Here is a 20,692-nt window from a genome sequence, read left to right as displayed (position 1 = left end):
TTCATCATTTTGATGTACTATTCTGCACCTCCTATGGAAGAGAGACAAGGTGGGTTTTTGTTTTGTTCTTAACAAGGTTTATGGAATTCAAAAATATACCTGTCAGGGAAGGTGCTTTACCTCTATAGTTGTTATCAGTGTTGCTAATGTCCAATACTAAAAACTTTCTACACCAACAATTATCCTCAGTTTACTTTCTTGTTAAATTTAAATTTGGGGGGCGGTGGGGGGCCTGGAAGAGGAAAAAACGTTTTGTTCACTGCACTATTTCCCTTGGTGTGGGGCTTAGGTCTTGACAATCTCTTGTTAAAATACACTTTCTCCTGAAAGAATCACAGAAGGAAATGCGTTTCTAAATCCATCCACCCATTCTGGAGACAGAAACAAGGCTTCTAGAAAATCGCACATGTCAACATCTCTTTGAGAGCAGAAATAACGGTACAGACACATGTGTGAATATCACACCTGATGCAACTATGGAGAAGGCACACAGTTGTGGGCGGCTCTGCGACAATCTAACATCATGTTGTTGTCAATCATGCCCATGATTTTGAGGGGTGATGGCGGGGGGGGGGCGGGGGTCACAGGAAGGGGAAGGAAAGAGAGATGGAGGCCAGACAAGGCTGTAGATTAAGGAAGTCACACCAACCAGTCAATGGCTATCAGGAAGTAACGTAGGAGGTGATGTGTAGACTTCCAGCATCCTCTCCATCGTCATGTTACCTGACCAGTCAGATGAATAATAAAATGTGACAGAAAGAAATACGTTTTCTGTAACCAGGCTTTAGGAATCTCAAATAGAGGACAATGATTCAGGAGAGCACTTCAGGGGTCAACATAGGGAAAATAATAAAGCAAGGTTTTAAAAGGCTGACAAAGGAGCAGACAGTGGAGTGATGAATAAAGGGTTTTGACAGGGACATATTTGGAAGAAATAGAAAGTGGCTCTTTGTAGCCAACTGGTAACAGAAGATTTTCGTGGAGGAGACAACATGACTTCAGAGTTGTGTAATTTGCATGCTAAGTTGCAAAACTTTTGAAAATATAATAATATTCCAAGTAAAGCACAGACTATGGCATAAGACCAACCTTGGCTCTGTTACTACTTGGATAACCTTTCTATCCTCAGTTTCTTTATCTGTAACAGCACTAATACTTAATGTCGTAGGGCTGTTGCACAGATTACATGAAATAACCAAAGTAAGACTGTTAGTTAACTGCCTGGCACGTGATAGTCACTGAATACATTCTGTACGTTATAATTTAACAAAAATTCATCCAGATATGAGGTGAGATGAGAGAAAGATTTGGAGGTAGAATCACCATATCAGCTAAATAGCTTTCACGAATACTCGATGAAAGGTAAGAAATCAGTTGTTCATTAAGCTACAGCAAAGATAGTTCATATTTGCAGGTGGCTCATGGTTTTTCAAACCAGTTTTAATGAGCACATGACGATCTTATCTGACATTCCTAACAACTCTATACAAGAGGCAAGAATGATTGTATCAGGCCCATTTTAGAGATGAACAAAGAAAGTATGGGTGCCCGGGTGGCTCAGTTGGTTGAGCGTCCAACTTTGGCTCAGGTCATGATCTCATGGTGCATGGGTTCGAGTCCCGCATCGGGCTCACTGCTGTCAGTAAACAGCCCGCGTCATATCGTCTGTCCCCCTCTCTCTCTGCCACTCCCCTGCTCACACTGTCTCTCTTAAAAATAAATCAACGTTAGAGTTGAGCAAAGTGAGGCTCCAGAGGGCTACTGGACTCACAGGTCACCTTGTAAATGGCACATTTGAGGCCACCCCCATCTCTATCCATCCCTCCTCCACCCCCACCCCCACGCCCCTTACTCCCAGTTCTGTGTTCTTTCCACTGTGCCTTTTGGACACTTGAGCCCAAAGGCATCAGAATGGCAATGTTGAACACCACCCTCATTACTGTTCTGTCCATCTAGTGAGGGGAAAATCACCACAGCAACCTGAAAAAAATAAATGAAGCAAAAACTTTTTTCATTTAATGTGAGGCAAATCTGATGAAATCTAATATATTAACATTATTAGACATCAGCTGAACTGGAATAAAATAAGGTCCTACAGAGCATCACATGTTTTTCAGTTTTAATTAGTTAATCTTTCTAAAACTTTTAGTACTGGTGACTGATAATCTATTTGATTTATTTTCCTCCAAACTCCCAGTCATCAGCTGAAAGGAAGTGCTTACCTTATCATCAGGAAGCACGTTGATCTACTGAACTCATAACAAGGAAGAGTTAAAAGCTGTTGCTAAACCTGGTTACTTGTGAAGATCATTTAAATCTTTTTCATAAAAGGACTTTGCTATCACTGTTTTTTTTCCTTGGTCTAAAACAAGCAAGTTATAAAATTTCAGAATGCACACATAAAAATGAGGCATAATCTATGTATGTTCCATCCTCAAAGTTTTGAGTTGTTGTTTTTAAATAAAAAAGTTCTAATAAAAGCAAACCAGCAACAAAACAGGGAAATGGAATCCCAGGCACAAAGTGTTTAAAGCTCTCTATGTATTTCCCTACGATTGCTCAGATGTAGTTGTTACTTTATACTTGGCATTTTTCTGAAACTATTTTCCATAAACCAATAGCACTGGGAGGACTGTCAGTGTGCAACTGGTGTGTTCAAGGCCCACCGAGGCTACAAGAAAAGGAACAGAGAACAGATCCAAACAGGACATCTTCACACCCATATCCTTTTTTTTTTTTTAATTTTTTTTTTTTTCAATGTTTATTTATTTTTGGGACAGAGAGAGACAGAGCATGAACGGGGGAGGGGCAGAGAGAGAGGGAGACACAGAATCGGAAACAGGCTCCAGGCTCCGAGCCATCAGCCCAGAGCCCGACGCGGGGCTCGAACTCACGGACCGCGAGATCGTGACCTGGCTGAAGTCGGACGCTCAACCGACTGCGCCACCCAGGCGCCCCTTCACACCCATATCCTTAAATTTCTGAGGGAAACACTTGAGAAGTCAGTGGTCAATGTGAAAAAGGAGCTGAAAAGCCAAAATATGGTAAAAGAATACATTTTACACACAGTAAACCATGATGCTCCATACACTTCATTAAAATAACTGATGCATGTGTTAATTGTTTTTCTATAATTAAAAATTAAAAATGTTCTCTCTCATAATACCTTGAGGGGTGTCTTACTGGGTAGCCCAACTCCCCTCTGACATGCTACAAGGCAGCGTGTGGAGGCAGTGGGGTCGCAGGAGGAAGTTGCCAGAATTCTTCTGGTGGGGCAGGTAGGATGTAAAATGGTAACTTAGGAACTCAGAATTTGGGGATGGTCCAACCCAAGGCAAGGTTAAACTGCTCCGTGGACTACAGAGGCCTCACTTCTGTTTCATCTGTGAGATATGCAAATAATGTAGTTAAAGCAATTCCGACCAGAAAAATTTAAGGATGGGGTAAAAGGCAGAGGTAGAGAGAAATGTGAGCTCCCTAAAATGGCCAAAGCTGTTCAAAGGTGTCTATGACATGTAGAAGAGCCACAGAAAGTCAGCAATATCTGGTCTGATTTTACCAGTTAATTTCTCAGTAGTTTAAAAGTGGATGCTGTTCTCCAGGTATGCAGGAAAAAGGCAAATGGTAGGTATCTATCCTACTAAGAGAAAAACATGAAAATCTGATCACTAGACTCTTTGAAGTCAAGACCAATGGTGGAGCCCCTAGAATCCATCTGATTTTAAGGATATGATCTGATCTTAAGGACGTGCATATTAATTTTCTGGGGGATTTTGTGGGTTAGCACAAGATCGGGCAATCACAGGTGAAACCAGACAAGAAGATCAGGTAACAGAGAGACCAAGGAATGTGAAGTTCTCCTGAGAATAAAGGAAGAAGAAAGAAGACAAAGCATGGTGACTCCAAGAGAAGAGAAAGTTGTCAAAAGCTGCAGAAGTTCATGTACGAGGGTGAATAGTGTCCCCCAGACATCACATCTACCTGGACCTGTGAATGTGACCTTATTTGGATGCAGCATCTTTGCAGATGTTACTAAGATGAGGGTCACACTGGATTAGCGTGGGGCTGAAAGCCAATATAATTGGTGTCCTCAGAGGAAGATGGAAATCTAGACACAGACCCAGAGAAGGAAGAAGGCTAGATGGAGACAGAGATTGGAGTTATGCATCTAGAAGCTAAGGAAAGCCAAGTGTTGCCAGCAACCAGCAGAAGCTAGAAGTGGTAAAGAAGGATCCTTCCCGAGAGCCTTTGGAGGAACAGCCCTCCTGACATGTGCAGTTTGGACTTCTAGCTTTCAGAAGTCTGAAAATAACTTCCTGTTGTTTGAAGCCACCCTGTTTGTGGTATTTTGTTACATCAGCCTTAGGGAAGCTAATCTACCCCCATTGTTTTCCTGATAGACAGGGCGGCCAAACCCAAAGACAGACGCAAAATGACAGCCGTTCCGAGTGTAACATCTGAAGGAGCATGAGTTGGCAAGCTCTCCCTGCTCCTTCTTGTATCAATTACTTCCCATTTATCACACTGAGGTTTAGATAATGGTTGCTTAAGGATAAGGTTAGAGGATAGAAAAGGTTTGTTTCAGCCTGTTTGGGCTGCTATAACAAAATGTCACAGGCCGAATAGCTTATACACATCAGGAATTCATTTCTTACAGTTCTGGAAGCTGGAGGTCTGAGATCAGGGTACCCTCATGGTAGGGTGAGGACCTTCTTCTGGGTCACAGACATCACATGGCAGCGGGAACTCTTAGGACTAATCCCAGACCCCTCATGAGCTGATCACCTCCCAAATGCCCCACCTCCTAATACTATCACCTTAGGTAGTAGGGTTCAACACATGCATTTTGAGAGGACACACACATTCAGACTCAGGAAAGTCTACGGTTGAAGAAGCTACAGACAGACTTAGGGCTCAGTATCACATTAGGAGAAAAGCAAAGCCAAGAACTAAGGATAATGATTTTTAGCACCAAGAAATCAGTAAAGGTTTAAAAAGTTTCCTCTTCCATAAGGACCTCATCCCAACTCCATACTCTGAGATAATCATTTGTCTGACTAATTTCCATACAGCAGGGATCTGTTTTCAATGGTAGGGACAAAAAAAGAGAGAGAAAGAATAAAATCATACCACGAAGTTAATGACCTGGAAAACAGATGCAAGAAGCTCAAACTCGAGTCTGTCCATGGTTATAAAATGACTCCTAAATGACAATATAAGATGTCACAGAAATATTCACAATTAAGATTATCGTGGCTCTCTGACTCTCTGAGCTATCCTGAGGCTGAATATTGAAGTATTTTGCCTTAGTACCCCACTAAAGAGAAATGAACCCAATGGAGCCACATTTGGGGACTTTTCACATAGTATAAATTTTCATTTCCTGTACATGAAAGGATAAAAATCTTTCATTTTGACCCAGAGAAGTATAGCCAATCTCGTCATCTTCTCATTTTGATTAATATGCCCTTTTTCTTCCTAATCTACTCATTCCAGCCAAATTAAACAATGGTTTCTCAGTAGCAATTCTTTGCTTACAATTCAGGAGAAGTCAATCACTCAGTCCTTTTCTCTTATACGTTTTAAATTATTGAAGATTTCTGAACAAAACGTATAAAAATAGTGTAAAATATCTTCCAAGGAAATGAAATGAGACCAAGGCGACTGGACTAATTTCCCCCCCAAAAATACCTAAGTAGTCCTGCCTAAGGCTACTAATAGCTCTTTTATGTAATCCCCCACATAAGCAAAGACTGAGGGAATGTGTTCTCTTGATGTGATTTTCCAAGTTCAACACTCATACTTCTATTTAAAAGTATTCATTCTAATCCTGCTTTCTTTTGGTGTAATTGTTTTGGCCCTCAGTACCTTATAAGGAAAAGCTCAGGAGCCTCCTCTCCACCCCCCAGGGCTCTGCATCACCCTCACCACCATTTCTTTCTCTCTCTTTCCTCAACCCTGAAGGATTCCTGTACAGTGAGGGTGCTCCGTATGGACACATGGGCAGATGTGGGAGGGAGCACCATGCCAATGGTGGTCATGTCCTCCAACCATCCATGCTCTGTGAATCGTTTTCTGTAATTATACCAAGGGGTGCAGTCCGCTCGCAGGGCAAATGCTGATTCAGGCATCCAGCCTGGCCAGGAAGTTTCCCTGGAGGAGGGCAGAACTTTCTAGGGGCTGGGCTCCTACATTAACCAAATCAGGGGATCCACTCTGTCTCCCATTGTTGACCTCCAGTCAAACCAAGCTATTTGGGGGGCAGCCATTCTTTTACTCTTCACCTTAATAAAACTCCTCTTGTAAACTAGTTTGGGCAGCTAAACCATGGTGACAGATGAGATGATCTCTGTGGTTGATCCCAGCTCAGAAGCATATGATCCCATCAACCATACGTAGCAACTCCAAAACAAGAGCACTTTCTAAATGAGTAACAAAGCAGATATTGTGTTGAAGGACAAATAACATCAGCTATTTTGAACTAGTCATTTGCTAAGTAATATACTTCCCCCCATTATTGCTCTTTGAACCTGAAGAAAAAAAGGAATTGTGTAGTCTAGTAGCGAGGCCTTGGAACCAGAATATTATTCACTGAAAGAGTGTATATGTTCATTTTAAAACATTCATTATCCTCAGTGGGAATTTAGTTGCAAAATTACCTGCTATAAACACTGGCCATTTCTGCATTGCAATATAGCTTAGTCTTTTCTGCAATGAAAAGTTGTGGGGAAAAGTTTCTTACTAAATAGGCAGCATGAAGCTGTTTATTCATTTTTTTAAGTTTATTTATTTATTTTGAGAGACAGAGAGAAGTAGAAAGGGGCAGATAGAGACTCCCAAGCAGGCTCTGCGCCGTCAGCATGAGAGCCTGACGTGGGGCTTGAACTCACGATCCTTGAGATCACGACCTGAGACAAAAAAAAGGGCTGGCTGCTTAACCAGCTGAGCCACCCAGACATCCCAGAGTGCAGCTACTTAAAACATAGGCTTTGGAGTTCTACACCACACACTGTTTTTGTGTTCGAATTCCATCACTTACTGGAATTGTGAGTTTGGGCAATTTAACTTCTCTAAGACTCCTTCCTCGGTTTTCTTATCCATAATGTGGGGATGATGGCACTTACAGAAGAGAATTATGAGACAAAACATGAGATAATACTAAAAGCACTAATCACAGGGCTCAACGCATGGTAAATATTTCTTAAAATGATAGCATCAACATTTTCCAAACCACATCAACATTTTTAAAATAATTACTTGGTCCAGCAATAATAAATGAGATGTCAATTGAATTAATGGACCAAGCACTTAAATCACATTTTCGTTTATTCTTTATATGGCAGTGTGGTTTACTTTTATCATAACGTCTTAAAATAAATTTAAAATTACATTACATTTAAGTGTAAAATCTATATATTATTGAGCTTGTGAGGAGTCTGTAGGTATAACTGGGAGAAAAAAATCATGGACAAAATATATTAATGTCATGACTTACATAGAGAATATAAAATTTTATTAAATCTTCTAGAACGTAGTTAGTATCCTACACCAGAGATCCCTTCTTTTTCATTTGAATTAACGCCACTGAAGGCTGGCACTGGTTTCTCTGAGTACACAGTGGCATACAAATAAAATAAGTCTTTGGATAAATATCACAGATAAATATGGCAATATTTAAGTAAATGCTCAAAAAGAGAAACCTCTGGGGACAAAAATTAATGCTCTACACCGAACACTGTGCTTGTTCTGTGCTGGGTTAGTCATTTTTGGTTGCCACAAAATTTGAAACTGTGAAAAAAAAAAAAAAAGCGTGGTTTCTTTTTTTCATGTCGTATGAAAAAGTGTGGAATCCCCTGGAAAGTATGTGCAATATCTATCAAGGATGTTGTTGCCAGGAAACAAGAACACAAATAGAAGATTCAAGAAAACCCTTCCTTTGGCCCAAATCTGAAGGACTATTATAAATTGTGCAATATGTGATTTGGGAAGGTCATGGCTGTATGGGGTTGTTTTTTTGTTTTGTTTTGTTTTATTTTGTTTTTCTCTTTCTTTTTATAACTGATTCAAAGAGTAGCAATGGAAATAGAACTCAAAGGTTTTTCAAATAGTAGGGACATGGGAATTGGGATGCAAGGCTGCTAAAAGGCCCTCCCTGGTTGCAAGACTGAGAGCCAACGTTAAATGAAGGTCAACTGTGTGTATGTGTATCTTCTGTTGTCAAGGAGGCAAATAACGTCAGGATTTAGCTTTCCCACTCATTCTGAAATGTCTGCATATGTTTACTGCTGTCTCAGATTATGAGGACCTTGGAGGAAAAGTTCTCAAGCCAATGCAAAAACAGATGCATGGGTTTTTTTTTTTAGCAAATTATTATCCCAATTTAACAAACGTGAGTTAATTTATAAACAGATTTTTTTAAATTAGCATCATCCATTAAGAGCTTCTTTGCAAAAAAGATATATGAGAATTTGCCATACATAAAAATAAGACAATGTATCCTAATGCAGAAATCTGTTCTTGGTTCTACACTAAGACTGTTCATTTGCTGTGGGTATCACAAAGATAAAAGTTCAAAATACCAAATAGGCTGAACTAGCCAGGGGAAGCAGAATAGGATATAACACATATAAATGTAAAAGAAAGCCTAGTCAGTGTTTATGGAAATAAGATTTAACTTAAACAGAACTAATGTTTCTTAAGAGCTTCTCTCTTACTTAAATTTCTACCCAAACCGGACAGGATTTATCTTATATCACACTAAAGAATAAGATAATCACAGAAGCCTGTTTTTACCCATTTGTCTTTACCAAGAGATTGCTTACTGACTTACTGAATAAAAGGCACAGTCTTGATTGTCAATGAGGCTTACTTTAAAGGCAGACAGGGACGGGTGTTTCAAACCAGTTTCTCTCTACGACATTATATCTATCACTGCCCAACAGGAAGTAACACTATGAAAGCAATTCGTCACCAGCAGAGAGAAAGGCCTCTGTCTCACATTAGGACCAGACGGTGTGATTCACATCCCGGCCTTGTGAGCGTGCCTTGGATCTTTGCTGACCACAATTCATAAAATCACTTTCACTGCGATCATCATACCTCCAGACTGTTGTGAATGCCTTCATCATGCAGAGGCAGGCTCGGGACAGGCCACAGGAAATAAAATCCAAGTTCTTGCAATGGTTCTTATCAACTGATATCTGACCACATCCCCCCATACCACCCCCCACCTCTCCCTGTGGCTCAGTGTTTCCCAACTGTTTGTTCATTATTGCCCTTCTAGGGAACCTTCCTAGATATTTTTTCCCAGGTTCTCTGCCATGGAGTGTTAACATTACAGATATACTATATGTTATGTATGATACATATCTGAGCTTTATCCATTAAGCACAAGATTTTTTTTCACTCTCCTAAGAACCAATTTTCACGCCTTTAGAGTTGACATTGAGAAGCTGTGCTCTAACTGAAATACTTGCCCATTACAAAACTTTGGTGCTATCCCAAGCCTCCCTGCTTCTACTTAGAAATGTCCTCCTCTCCCAGATATTTGTCTGACTGATCAATTCTTGCTCATTCTTTAAGAGTCAGCTTAAGGGGCAGAGCCTGAAGCCTGCTTTGGATTCTGTGTCTCCCTCTCTCTCTACCCCTCCCCTGTTCTTTCTCTCTCTCTCAAAAATAAATAAACACTAAAAGAAAAAAGAAAAAGTCAGCTCAAGTACCAAAGCTGTCAGGAGAGACTCCCACACTCCCTCAGGCTATCGCCCATTTCCTCTGCTCCCACAGCATCATGGATTATGGATTTATTTCTACAGTTGGTTTATTTGTCTGTCTCCCCTACTAGATGACTAACTCCCTAAAGTCAAGGATGCTCTCTCCTTCTTCTCTGTTATGGCCTGAGCTGTCTCCCCTGAAATTCTTATACTGATGTCCTAACCCACATTACCTAGAATATGACTGTATTTGGACATAAAGCCATTATAGAGGTGATTAAGTCAAAATGAGGTCTCCTAGGGGTGGGTCCTAATCCAGTCTGACTAACGGCTTTATGGGAAGAGGAAATGTGGATACATGAAGAGACACCAGGATGTGTGCTCACAGAGAAAAGGCCATGAGAGGACATAGAGCAGGAAGACTGCAATCTGCAAGCAAGCAGAGAGGCCTCAGGACCCAACACCTCGATTTTGGACTTCAGGCCTCCAGAACTATGAGAAGTAAGTTTCTGCTGTGTAAGCCCACCCGGTCTGTCATATGTGCTCATGGCCACTCAAGCAAACTAATACACTATCTATATTCTCAACATCATGCACTGAACCTGGTAGTGAAAACAATATATGCTGGTTGGTTGGTAGGTTGAATGAATAAAAAACACAATCTTGATAAATTCCTGCTTACAAAGGCTACGTGCAATCACTGTAACATGATACACAATTGCAAACGGTCTGTTCTTTGGAAAGCAGGCCTGGATGGCCTCAGAAAGCCAGGTCTGGGGTGGCTCAGTCAGTTAAGCATCTGACTTTGGCTCAGGTCGTAATCTCACGGTTCGTGAGTTTTAGCCCCACATCGGGCTCTGCACTGTCAGTACAGAGCCTGCTTGGGATTCTCTCTCTCTCTCTCTCTCTCTCTCTCTCTTTCAAAATAAATAAATAAACTTTAAACAAAACAAGACAAAATAAAAAGCCAGGTTTACTCACCCTCAGACACGAAGAGGGATGACCCACCATAAGGCAAATGGATAATATGATCACAAAAGATAAAACAATTGTCCTCAAAGGATAAACCTCCCAGAAACCCCAGTACACATACTCTCAGTCACAAAAGGGATAAAAAATTACCAGTGAGAAGGGATTCCCCTGAAAGACCCAAAGTAAACAAAGACCATTGAAAAGACCATGTGAGGGAAAGAGAAGCAGAGGGAAGGTCAAAGAGAAACACTGCTGACCTCGTGGAGGTGCTTTGCCAGGGCTCTAAAAATACATTCTTTTAAAGCCTTTTCATCCGGTGCCACACGGCCACAGGTACTCAAGGAGGCACTGGCTCATGTTCAAACCAAGGCAGCCGAGGAGGATTTTGATAAGGGTTTTTAAATGTTTCCCCCCAGCCGATTTCTGAAAACCCTCAAGCCTTGGGAAATCTCGTCAACAGCTACAAAGAAGGTAAAATGGAACTGGCCCCCGTTGGAGAGGCTGATGTCATCTATCTCCCCAAAGAAAAGGCCACACTTTGCTTTGTGAAAAACCAGGGTGACATCACCTCCCGATCACATGCCATTTAGCCCTTCCCCTGCTATTCCCAGCTGAGGGGTTCTCTCCTTTTGCAAATGTCATTTTTTCACTCACAAAGCTCCTTGCCCTTGTCTGTGCACCGGAGTCCACTGCCGGTGAAAGAGGGCCCCCGGGAGGGACAGCCGAAGAGGCGTAGGCTGTGCACGGCCGGCCGGGAGGCCTCTATTCACACAGTTTGCAGAGACCTTAGCAACCCAGATGGAGGCCCCGGAGGCCGAATGCAGCCCCTGGACAATGCTGTCAGCACTGAATACCGGGAACCGTTTAGCCAGGCAGGGCAACTGTGGCCATTTCTTTCTTTCCAGAGTGGGATTCTCTTTGATGGTTCGCATAAAGGCGAGGCGGTGCGGTTTAATCTCCCATCTACAGAGCCGCTTTAAATTTGGACCCACGAATAAAGCCTGATTGTAGATCCGTGCTCTCAGAGCAAGTAGGAGATCTGTGCAGTTGACAAAGAAGCACATTTTGGAAACAGGCTGATTTATTAATTGGCAAAATAAATGAAGTGTTGGGGGAAGGGGGGGGGCACAGAATTCTCCCTAAGTAGCAATGTTCGGGAAAGGATGCCAGAGTAGATTCTGAATTCTCAGTGAAGAGCTTTTGGGGGTTCTTAACGCACAGTTTGGAAAAGAGCTAGGGGGCGGGGGCCGAGAGCCTAAAATGAGACATCTCGAAAGAAGAGAGGCTAGGGGTTTAGGGGCACTTCCTTCCAGCCAGGGAAGGAAAAAGAGCCTCAGGGCTAGTGTCAGGCCTGGTGCCCTGGGCCCCGGACATGTGATCCTCACTCTGACACCGAGGTCGGGAGGGGCTGTGCAAAGACGTACTTCTTGAAATACATTCACATAGGCACGCACACGTGCACAAGCACACTCAACAGTACTTTCACACCGAGACCAGTTTTTAAATGTGTTTTGGAGTTTGCATCTGTTTCTTTTGCATTTATTTGTATTTGTATCTTAGCTTGTATCTCGAATCCCACAACACGCCATGTTGCTTCGGTGCTTCAAGGTCTTATCAGAACTCCTTTCTCTGAAATCTGAAGGACTTACATGAAAGAGAGGGTGTGGCCCCATCCCAGCCTGAGCCCTTAACTGTGAGTGACCCAAATGCTGTGGCCATGGCTCAGGTCTCCGGCACTCCTCCCCTTGACCTTAAACCCCAGCCACCCCAAGCTTTGAGTCCCCCATACTGACCCTGCTTTCTCCCCCCACAGGGACCTTCTTCTACTGGGAAACCTTTTCCTTCTCCTATTTGCCTATTTAACCCCTGCTCCTTCTTAGATTTTAGTTCATAGGTCCTATTCTCACGCAGGACTTCTCTGACCTCCTGTCTAGATCAAATTCCCTTTTCTGTGCTCCCATGGCTCTACAAAACCAGGAACCAGGCCTGCAGGTGGGAGTCACACACTGGCCCCAGCCCCATCACAGCACCTGGCCCAAAACAGCTCCTTAATATCTGTGGACTGAACACGCAGTCTGTGTGTTCACAGACACATAAATCTGTGAAACCAGATTTATGTCTTCAGTCTATCTCTGCTGGGTAAGAAGGGCGGGAGCCTCTCCCATCAAAGAACTCTTCTCTGACCCTCGTCTTTTCTGTTGGCCTCTCTCCTTAGGCTATCTCAAGCTAAAAGACCACATCAAAATGCAGAGTAGAAACTCTGTGTACATGCAGTGTTGTATAACTACAGTATATGATAGTTAATTTTGCACTGATCTAGACTACCAAGAATCCCTTTCCAGAAGGTTCTTCCCAGGGGCACCTCGGTGGCTCAGCTGGTTAAGCAGCCTGCTCTTGATTTTGATTCACATTGTGAGCTCATGGTTTGTGGGATCAGGCCCCATGTTGGGCTCTGAGTTGACAGCTCAGAGCCTGCTTGGAAATTTCTCTCTCTCTCTCGCTCTGTCCCTCCCCTGCTAGCACTTCTCTCTCTCTCTCAAAATAAGTAAATAAGTAAACATTAAAAATAAAAAAAGGGGGCGCCTGGGTGGCGCAGTCGGTTAAGCGTCCGACTTCAGGCAGGTCACGATCTCGCGGTCCGTGGGTTCGAGCCCCGCGTCGGGCTCTGGGCTGATGGCTCGGAGCCTGGAGCCTGTTTCCGATTCTGTGTCTCCCTCTCTCTCTGCCCCTCCCCCGTTCATGCTCTGTCTCTCTCTGTCCCAAAAATAAATAAGCGTTGAAAAAAAAAATTAAAAAAAAAAAAATAAAAAAAGAAGTTTCTTTTGAAGTGTAATTTATGTACAGTGGACAGCATAGAGTTAAAAAAAAAAAAAAAAAAGTTCAGTTCTGGTCCCAGCCATCAAAATTTGGTTGTACAACTCTGATTCCAAGCTTAGCAAGTTTTCTACAATTGGAAGAAAGTTGTGAAATAGTAAACAGGAAGAGAGAATAGACAGAGAGTGTCTTTGACCTTTCCAAAGGAAGACAGATTCAAAATAGAGCTAGTAGAAAAAATTTTCCCAACAAAAACTCAAAGCTTTCAGCAGAGGATTCAACTGTGTCTAGCATGTTGGCTAGAAGAATCCAGTGACACAATAACCCAGTGTAGCCAATAACGTCCTTGAAATCACACTTCTTAGTGTGGCCTTGAGGTAGGATAGCTAGAACAGCCTGGAAGGGAGAGGAAGCAACCCACTGAGAAGAAAGATATAACCAGCATCAACAAAATCACTGCTCCTAAAACCCTCCACCCTAGATGCATTGCAGAATTCCTTAGGGAGGTGTTTTAAATTAACAATTGTCAGGGTCCCACCAAGGATTAACTGAATTCTATCTCTGAAGGCTGAAACCCAGGCATGGGTTCTCTTTACAATTCCCAGGCAATTCCAATGTGTATCTAGGGCTGAGGACCCTAGATAACCCTCCTGGTTACCATTTCCTCCTTTCCACCCTCTGTCTCACATGCAAGCTTTCTCCCCTTTGGATCTCTGAAGCACTAAGTTTCTTTCTCACAGAGGCCCTAGTTCATATCCTCCTGACATTGAGAGATTGATGAGATTTTTCTGCTGTTAGTACAACGAGACCTTGAAGCACCTTACAAGCTTTCTCTAGTCTCTAGAGATGCTGTCTTCCTACGATTTTCTTTCTCCCGCCTTAACATCTGCTCTCGCCTTGTTCCTCAAAGTGTGGTCTACAGGGTGGCAACATCAGCACGACCTAAAAGCTTTTTAGAAACACCTTAGCCTCCTGTATCAGACTCTGCATTTTAACAAGATCTCCAGTGATTCACATGCACATGAAAGTCTGAGAAGCACTGTCTGGAAAATATCCCCAGCCCTTGAAAATCTGGGTCATTTCTCAAGACGTTCCTGTTTCTTCTAGGTCTTTTCACACTGTCTCTAGTTACCTTAGAATCACACCATTTCTGAATCACAGAATACTAGAGGTGGACTACAGTACACAGATAAATCAATCCATTCCCTTCACTTAACAGATCAATAAATTGACCTTCCAAGGTTAAATCTACCCACTTAATGAAGAGAACAGTCCAGAAATCCCACAGGCTTAATTATCATAGCTCGTTCACTTTGGGAATTCATAATCTGTATTTCAAGCTATAAGTAGCATTGTGGATTACCACTGAATACTTTTAAATGCTGAAAGCCCCACACTTGTATTTTTAACAGAAATAGACTCTGTCTCCAGTTCATATTAACAGAACATCTAACACTCAAGTCTACAATAAGGGTACTCACTTATGTACAACGCTATGATTCATATAATAAATGGCCTATGATTTTAACAACACTCAAGAGTCAACCACAATACACATTTATGTGTGCTTACCTTGGGCTCACCCCTGACTTTGACAGTCGGGCCACAGCTTACATGTCTACGTGTGAGTCCTGGTATAATATTGCAACTCTACCAGTGAGTCCTAAGCCCTTGGTTGAGAACTGCTATTGTAATATTCACAAGGACTTATTTTGATTTTTTAAATGTTTATTTATTTTTGAGAGAGAGAGAGAGAGAGAGAGAGACAGAGCGTGAGAGGGGAAGGGCATAGAGAGAGAGGGAGACACAGTATCCGAAGCAGGCTCCAGGCTCTGAGGTGTCAGCGCAGAGCCCAACGTGGGGCTCAAATCATGAATCATGAGATCGTGACCTGAGCCAAAGTCGGACACTTAACAGACTGAGCCACCCAGGTGTCCCATACAAGGACTATACTTGTTAGGTGTGGATCACTCGGGGAGAGTGGATCTCAAACTTTAATCACCAGGAAGACTAGTTAAGGCACAGATTATTGGGCTTCCACAGGTCTGGGATGGGGCCCAAGAATTTGTATTTCTAACAAGTTCCGGGTGATGCTGATGCTGCTCTCAGGGGACCACATCTTGAGAATCACCACTTTGGGGCCTACTCCCTTTAGACTCAGCCACAAGAGGTCAATCTACAAGTTTTAGAACCCTTGTTAAACATGAATTTTCATCCTCAAAGGAATAATTATCCCTACCTACTTTCTGAAGCACCAGTTCGTAGGTGGGTGGCCCTACTCTGTCTGGCAGGTACAACACACGCCCTGGCTTAGTGCCGGTAAGTTCTCTACTCCTGCTCCCCTCTCAGCCCAAAGCATGCCCTTCCCCTTCTCTCTTGGATTGACTCATTCTTGCCCCTTAATCCCCACCCTTCCTTCTCTGCTAATGTCAGAATAAGCCTGGAATCTCCTTCCGTTCCACTCCCCATGGGAGACCCCAATGCCATTTGCTTGCCACACCCAAGGACAGGTCTTTCTCCCGCCAGAAACTTCACTCTGCTCCCCTCCTTTCTCTTTGGTGATTTATTGTTGCACTGACTTCAGTAGCTCTCCAACTGCTGTCCTCTCTTAACCCTGCCGGGATTAACCCTCCAGTGTCTGAGGAAGGTTTCCAAGGCCTTGCACCAGATTGTGACCCAAGCCCCATTATTTGCGGTGGTATCGTTTCCAAAGTGAGAGCTGGGAAAGGAAGAATTCTTGGTCAAGGAGCAAGCATCCAGTACAACTAAGATCAGCCCAGGGCTTACCATGAATGAACCACTGCATCTGAAATCCTCTCTCATGGTGACCGACCCCATCGGTGTGGAACAGCACTTGAAGCCTGGAGCCCGTGGTACTCCCTGCAGGCGGTAGGTCAGCTCCACAGTAGCGCCCCATCCGCTGGGGGCCGTCGTAGAGCTGGAATCAAGGAGAAACTTCCCAGGGTGGGGAGCTTTACATGGTGTGTCACAGGGAAAAAGTAAAGTCTGTTCACGTAGCAAAAGCTGTTCCTTGGCTGAGTTTAAGGGTAAATCTGCTAAGGTGGTTTGAACACAGGAGGCTTAATATAAGAATTAACAAATTAAAAATAGGTGATTATATAGAGAGACTTTATGGGTGAGTCCTAAGCCCAATAAATCTGGAAATCCAAATATTAGTGTTTGGTTTTATGTCAGCCTAGCAAGCTCCCTCGAAAGTATAATCCAGGCACAGAATAAGGAAATGGTGGGCCAGATGAGATGTGTTCACACGTTAATGACATATAAGAGATGCTCGTTGAACAGCAATCTTATAATTGAAAGATATATATATAAATATATATAAATACTAATTTATATAAATATATATAAATACTAACATAAGCATTTAGACAGCTTAGAGAGCTATGTAAAAAATGAATACAAAATTTAATTCCACTGAAGATAACCACTGTTAATATTTTGTTAATACCGGAGGTTTCTCTTGTCAACATTTTTTTTTCATTGCTTGTGTATGTATACATATACCTATGTGTCCAGGTATATATGTGTGTGTACAAGCTTGGGCTATACATTTAAGTGCGTTCCTTATTTTTTTCTAAGCATGTCAGCAAATACTCTGTGTAAACATTTTTAATGGTGGCGTAAAATGCTTCTAATACTCTATTGTTGTTCATTTAAGGACATTTCCAATTTTTTGCCAATATGAATGTTTGTTTGATATTTTAAATGTCCCTCAGGAAAGATTCCTATAAGGGGAATGAATCAGAGAATATAATCTTTTATGGCTCTTGATCTATATTATTAAGTCTCTTACCAGAAAGTTTATACCAGTGTATCCCCCACCAGCAATTTACTACAATGGGACTTTGGCAATTACAATTGCTATTCTTTTTTAAGTTGATCTTATTTATTTTGGAGAGAGAAAGAGCACACACACATGCGTGCATGGGATATGGGTCAAAAGAGAGACGGAGAGAGAAAGAATCCCAAGTAGGCTCCATGCTGTCAGAGCAGAGCCCGATGCGGGCTGGATCCCACAGACTGTGAGATCATGACCTGAACTGAAATCAAGAGTTGGATGCTGAACACCTGAGCCACCCAGGCACCCCGTGACTGCTATTATTTTTAGAGCTGATACCGATAGGGAAAATATGTTTGGTTTTGTAATTGGCTCAACTTATGTTACTTTGAGGTTGAAGGTTTTTCGTGCTTATTAGGCATTTATATTTCTTCTCTTGGAACTTTTCTGCTGTGGTTTTTGCTCACTTTCCCACTGAGGTATTTGTATATCCTGTCGTGTACCCTTTATCTGCCTCATTTATTCATTTCATCTGAAATACACCTCTAAACTAAAAAATAAATAAACTTCTCTGCCATATCTCTTTCAATCAGGAAAGATCATGATAATCCAAAACAGTTGGCTCCTTGTGACTCAGGCCATTATATTTTTCTTTTCCTCTACTAACGTCCACATCATTGTCTACTTTGTTCTGGTTACCCTTGGGATGAACTGTCCATGAAACAAAATTGAAAATACCTGATCATAAACTAACAGACTTCCTTGATTATTCTCCTGTAGAGTACACATATATAAGAGTATGTGTGAGTGCATGTGTTTGAATGAATATGTCTGTAGGTACATGTGTAATCTGGATTCAATAAGTTCCAAATTGGCCAAATTATTTTTATTTACTGAAATGTTATGATATAGTTTGAAACATATTGATGAGAGCATGGAAAACTTTATCATCAAATTCTACAAAGCACCCCATGGAGCCTTCCCTAATCCCTAGGGATTCACTCACGAATTAGTTTTCCTTTGAAACCCCTCAGCTTTTACTCGTGCTTCTTTGTAGAAATGGTTCCATTCCCCTCTGTTCTACTGCCAGCCATGTGGGCCTCATCTCCCCTACTGATTATGGGTTTCCTTAGAGCCCAGAGCACCTCTCCCAGTCTCTTCTGTCTAGTTCAGGGCTTTGTCGAGGGCACATTCCCAATACATCTTCAATGAACAAACACAATGGAACAAACACAATGATTTCCCCCACAGCTGCATTTATTTCAGTGGGATTTAATCTGCCCTATTACTTGAATCCTACATAGTTAGGTACATAGTAGGGTCTTAGAGTCCTAAATTTCAGCATGATTCTTTTAGGCAACAAAGAGTCTGGATCCTTTGTGGGCCTCTCTGTAGAAGGGCTGGTGGCAGGGATCAGGAAGGGCCTTGTTCAAGATTATAATAAATTACAGATTTCTAAATGTTGGCCTGTCTCATGGAGTTCTCAAAACTAGCTGGTCATCAGTCATACATGCCTGTGATATTTGGGGGAAGGTCAGCAGAGATTTAAAGAGAGACATTCAGAAGTCTGTTAGATAACTCGCCCTTAGGTAGTAAACCTAAGCATTTGAAGCAAACGAATAAAGATGAAATTTATTTTTCAGGCGTATCGCTTCAGTTTCCTTTGTCTTTTTTAAGGCCGCTGCTGCTTTGACTAGGTATATTAATTAACAAGTGTCTCCTTCATAGGCTAGTTGACAGAAGCCATAATGAGGGAGCAAAAATTGGGAGAAAGAATAAAGCAACACAAAAAGAGGAGGGAAAACCCAAAGCCCTTCGTTTCTGCTCTCAGATCCCTCCATCTAAGGCGGGAGGTACAAGTAGGGGAGGAGGGCCATGTTGCAATCTGTTTACTCCTAAGTTACTGCTTCACTGTAGGGTATTTATCCCAGCTTCAGAGGGTTTTTTTTTTTTTTTTTTTATTAAATCCAGTGTACCGATTCCAATCCCAAACTAATTAATACAAAAATAAACATACTGTTCCCAGGCAGAGGTATAATAAGCAAGAAACACTCCACTATTTTCCACTCCAGAAGGCTCATTCTTAGCTCTGGGTTGTAGTTCAGTGACCAAAGCTTTAATTATTTCATCTTTATGCCACAAAACACGAGGTAAGATTTCCCCACCACCGCAATCGCTCTCAGCTTGACGGGTCTTCTGAAATGGTAGGCAGTGACATTTTGAGGAAGTGAATTTTAGATTCGCTACAAGGCCGTAAGCATTACAGTAGTTTTGCCTCCCCAGCTCAGCAAGGTTAAGAAAGCTGACATTTTCACATGACTTGGAGGGGACATTTTTCTCTTCCTTCCGGATAGGATTACCTCATTGAAGGAGAGCCCCTGAATCCCAGTCCTTCTAAAATAACACATTGTGAATGGGATGGTGGGGGGTGAGGGGGGCCACAGGGAGTGGGGGTGGGTGGGGGGAACACTGATGAATGACAATTAGTTTCTTTTTGCCTTTGGAGGGGAGAAAGTGATGCACACTGAAACATCGAATAGACATTGATGAAAATGCTTAAATATGTCAAATAAACAAATGAATTAATTAGTGTAGGACAATACCTCTATACAAAAGCACCCCAACCCCCAACGCTATGTCCTTCTGAAGTTTACACTTAATTAAATCGGGGGGTTTTTTGTTTATATTCACACAGATGGCTAACGTCACCTCAACAATTCATTCCCGCGTAAATTTACCACACAAAAAGGAACAGTCATTGTTCAAAGTACACAAATACTGGTTGCCATGGAAACCAGTAGGTGCCTGCTGCTCCCGATTCTGTTTTCAGAGCAGAAGGCTAACCACAGGACATTGCAGCTGTGACTCATTGCCACTACTGGCGAGCATTCTGGCTTGGTCCCGCGAAGGGTATGATTTCCCCTGCGTTTAGAAAGCCTAAAGATCCACAATATCTAAGCTTGGAATTAAGTCCACAGAAGGAAACGAATAGAAATTAAGAAAAGAAAGATGGAGATTCTCACTTGAAATATGCAGATCTAAGTTGTATAACCGTGTGGAGAGGGGTGTTTCTTGTTTGTTTTTTTTTTTAAATATCTGCAATGCTGCTTCCATTTTCAGGTTGGCGGTTCAACGTATCTTCAAATGTAAATATGTGTATATATTACAACCTCCTGTGTAGAATCCTTTCAATTATTCTCTTAAGGAGACTGTTCGTTTAGGATTTATGTGGTGTAGGTCTCTGCACCCCCGCTCCACCCTCAAGTGGACAGGCAGAGAGGAAGGAAATCTCTTGCCTAAGCCACATTTACCAATTTCTATCGACTTCCTTTGCATGGGTTTGATAATTTGGCACATGCGTAGTTTCTGAGACCATTAGGGACTTCAGACTCCAGGT

At 42.2% G+C, this 20,692-nt stretch overlaps 1 protein-coding gene across 1 annotated transcript in view; it reads right to left on the bottom strand.

The window, feature by feature from the left end:
• Nucleotides 1-20,692, bottom strand: part of CUBN (cubilin) — a 278,146-nt gene that overhangs the window by 158,386 nt on the left and 99,068 nt on the right. Inside the window, exon 28 of the mRNA XM_086714844.1 lies at nt 16,284-16,434. Coding sequence (XP_086570970.1) covers nt 16,284-16,434 — 151 coding nt within the window. The remainder of the gene's footprint in view (nt 1-16,283; nt 16,435-20,692) is intronic.

Source organism: Puma concolor, chromosome B4 (assembly GCF_028749965.1).
Source record: "Puma concolor isolate L17-30 chromosome B4, mPumCon1.1.hap2, whole genome shotgun sequence".
Classification (NCBI taxonomy): Eukaryota; Metazoa; Chordata; class Mammalia; order Carnivora; family Felidae; genus Puma; species Puma concolor.
The sequence above is the reverse complement of the archived record's forward strand: the minus strand, read 5'-3'. Positions and strand labels throughout refer to the sequence as shown.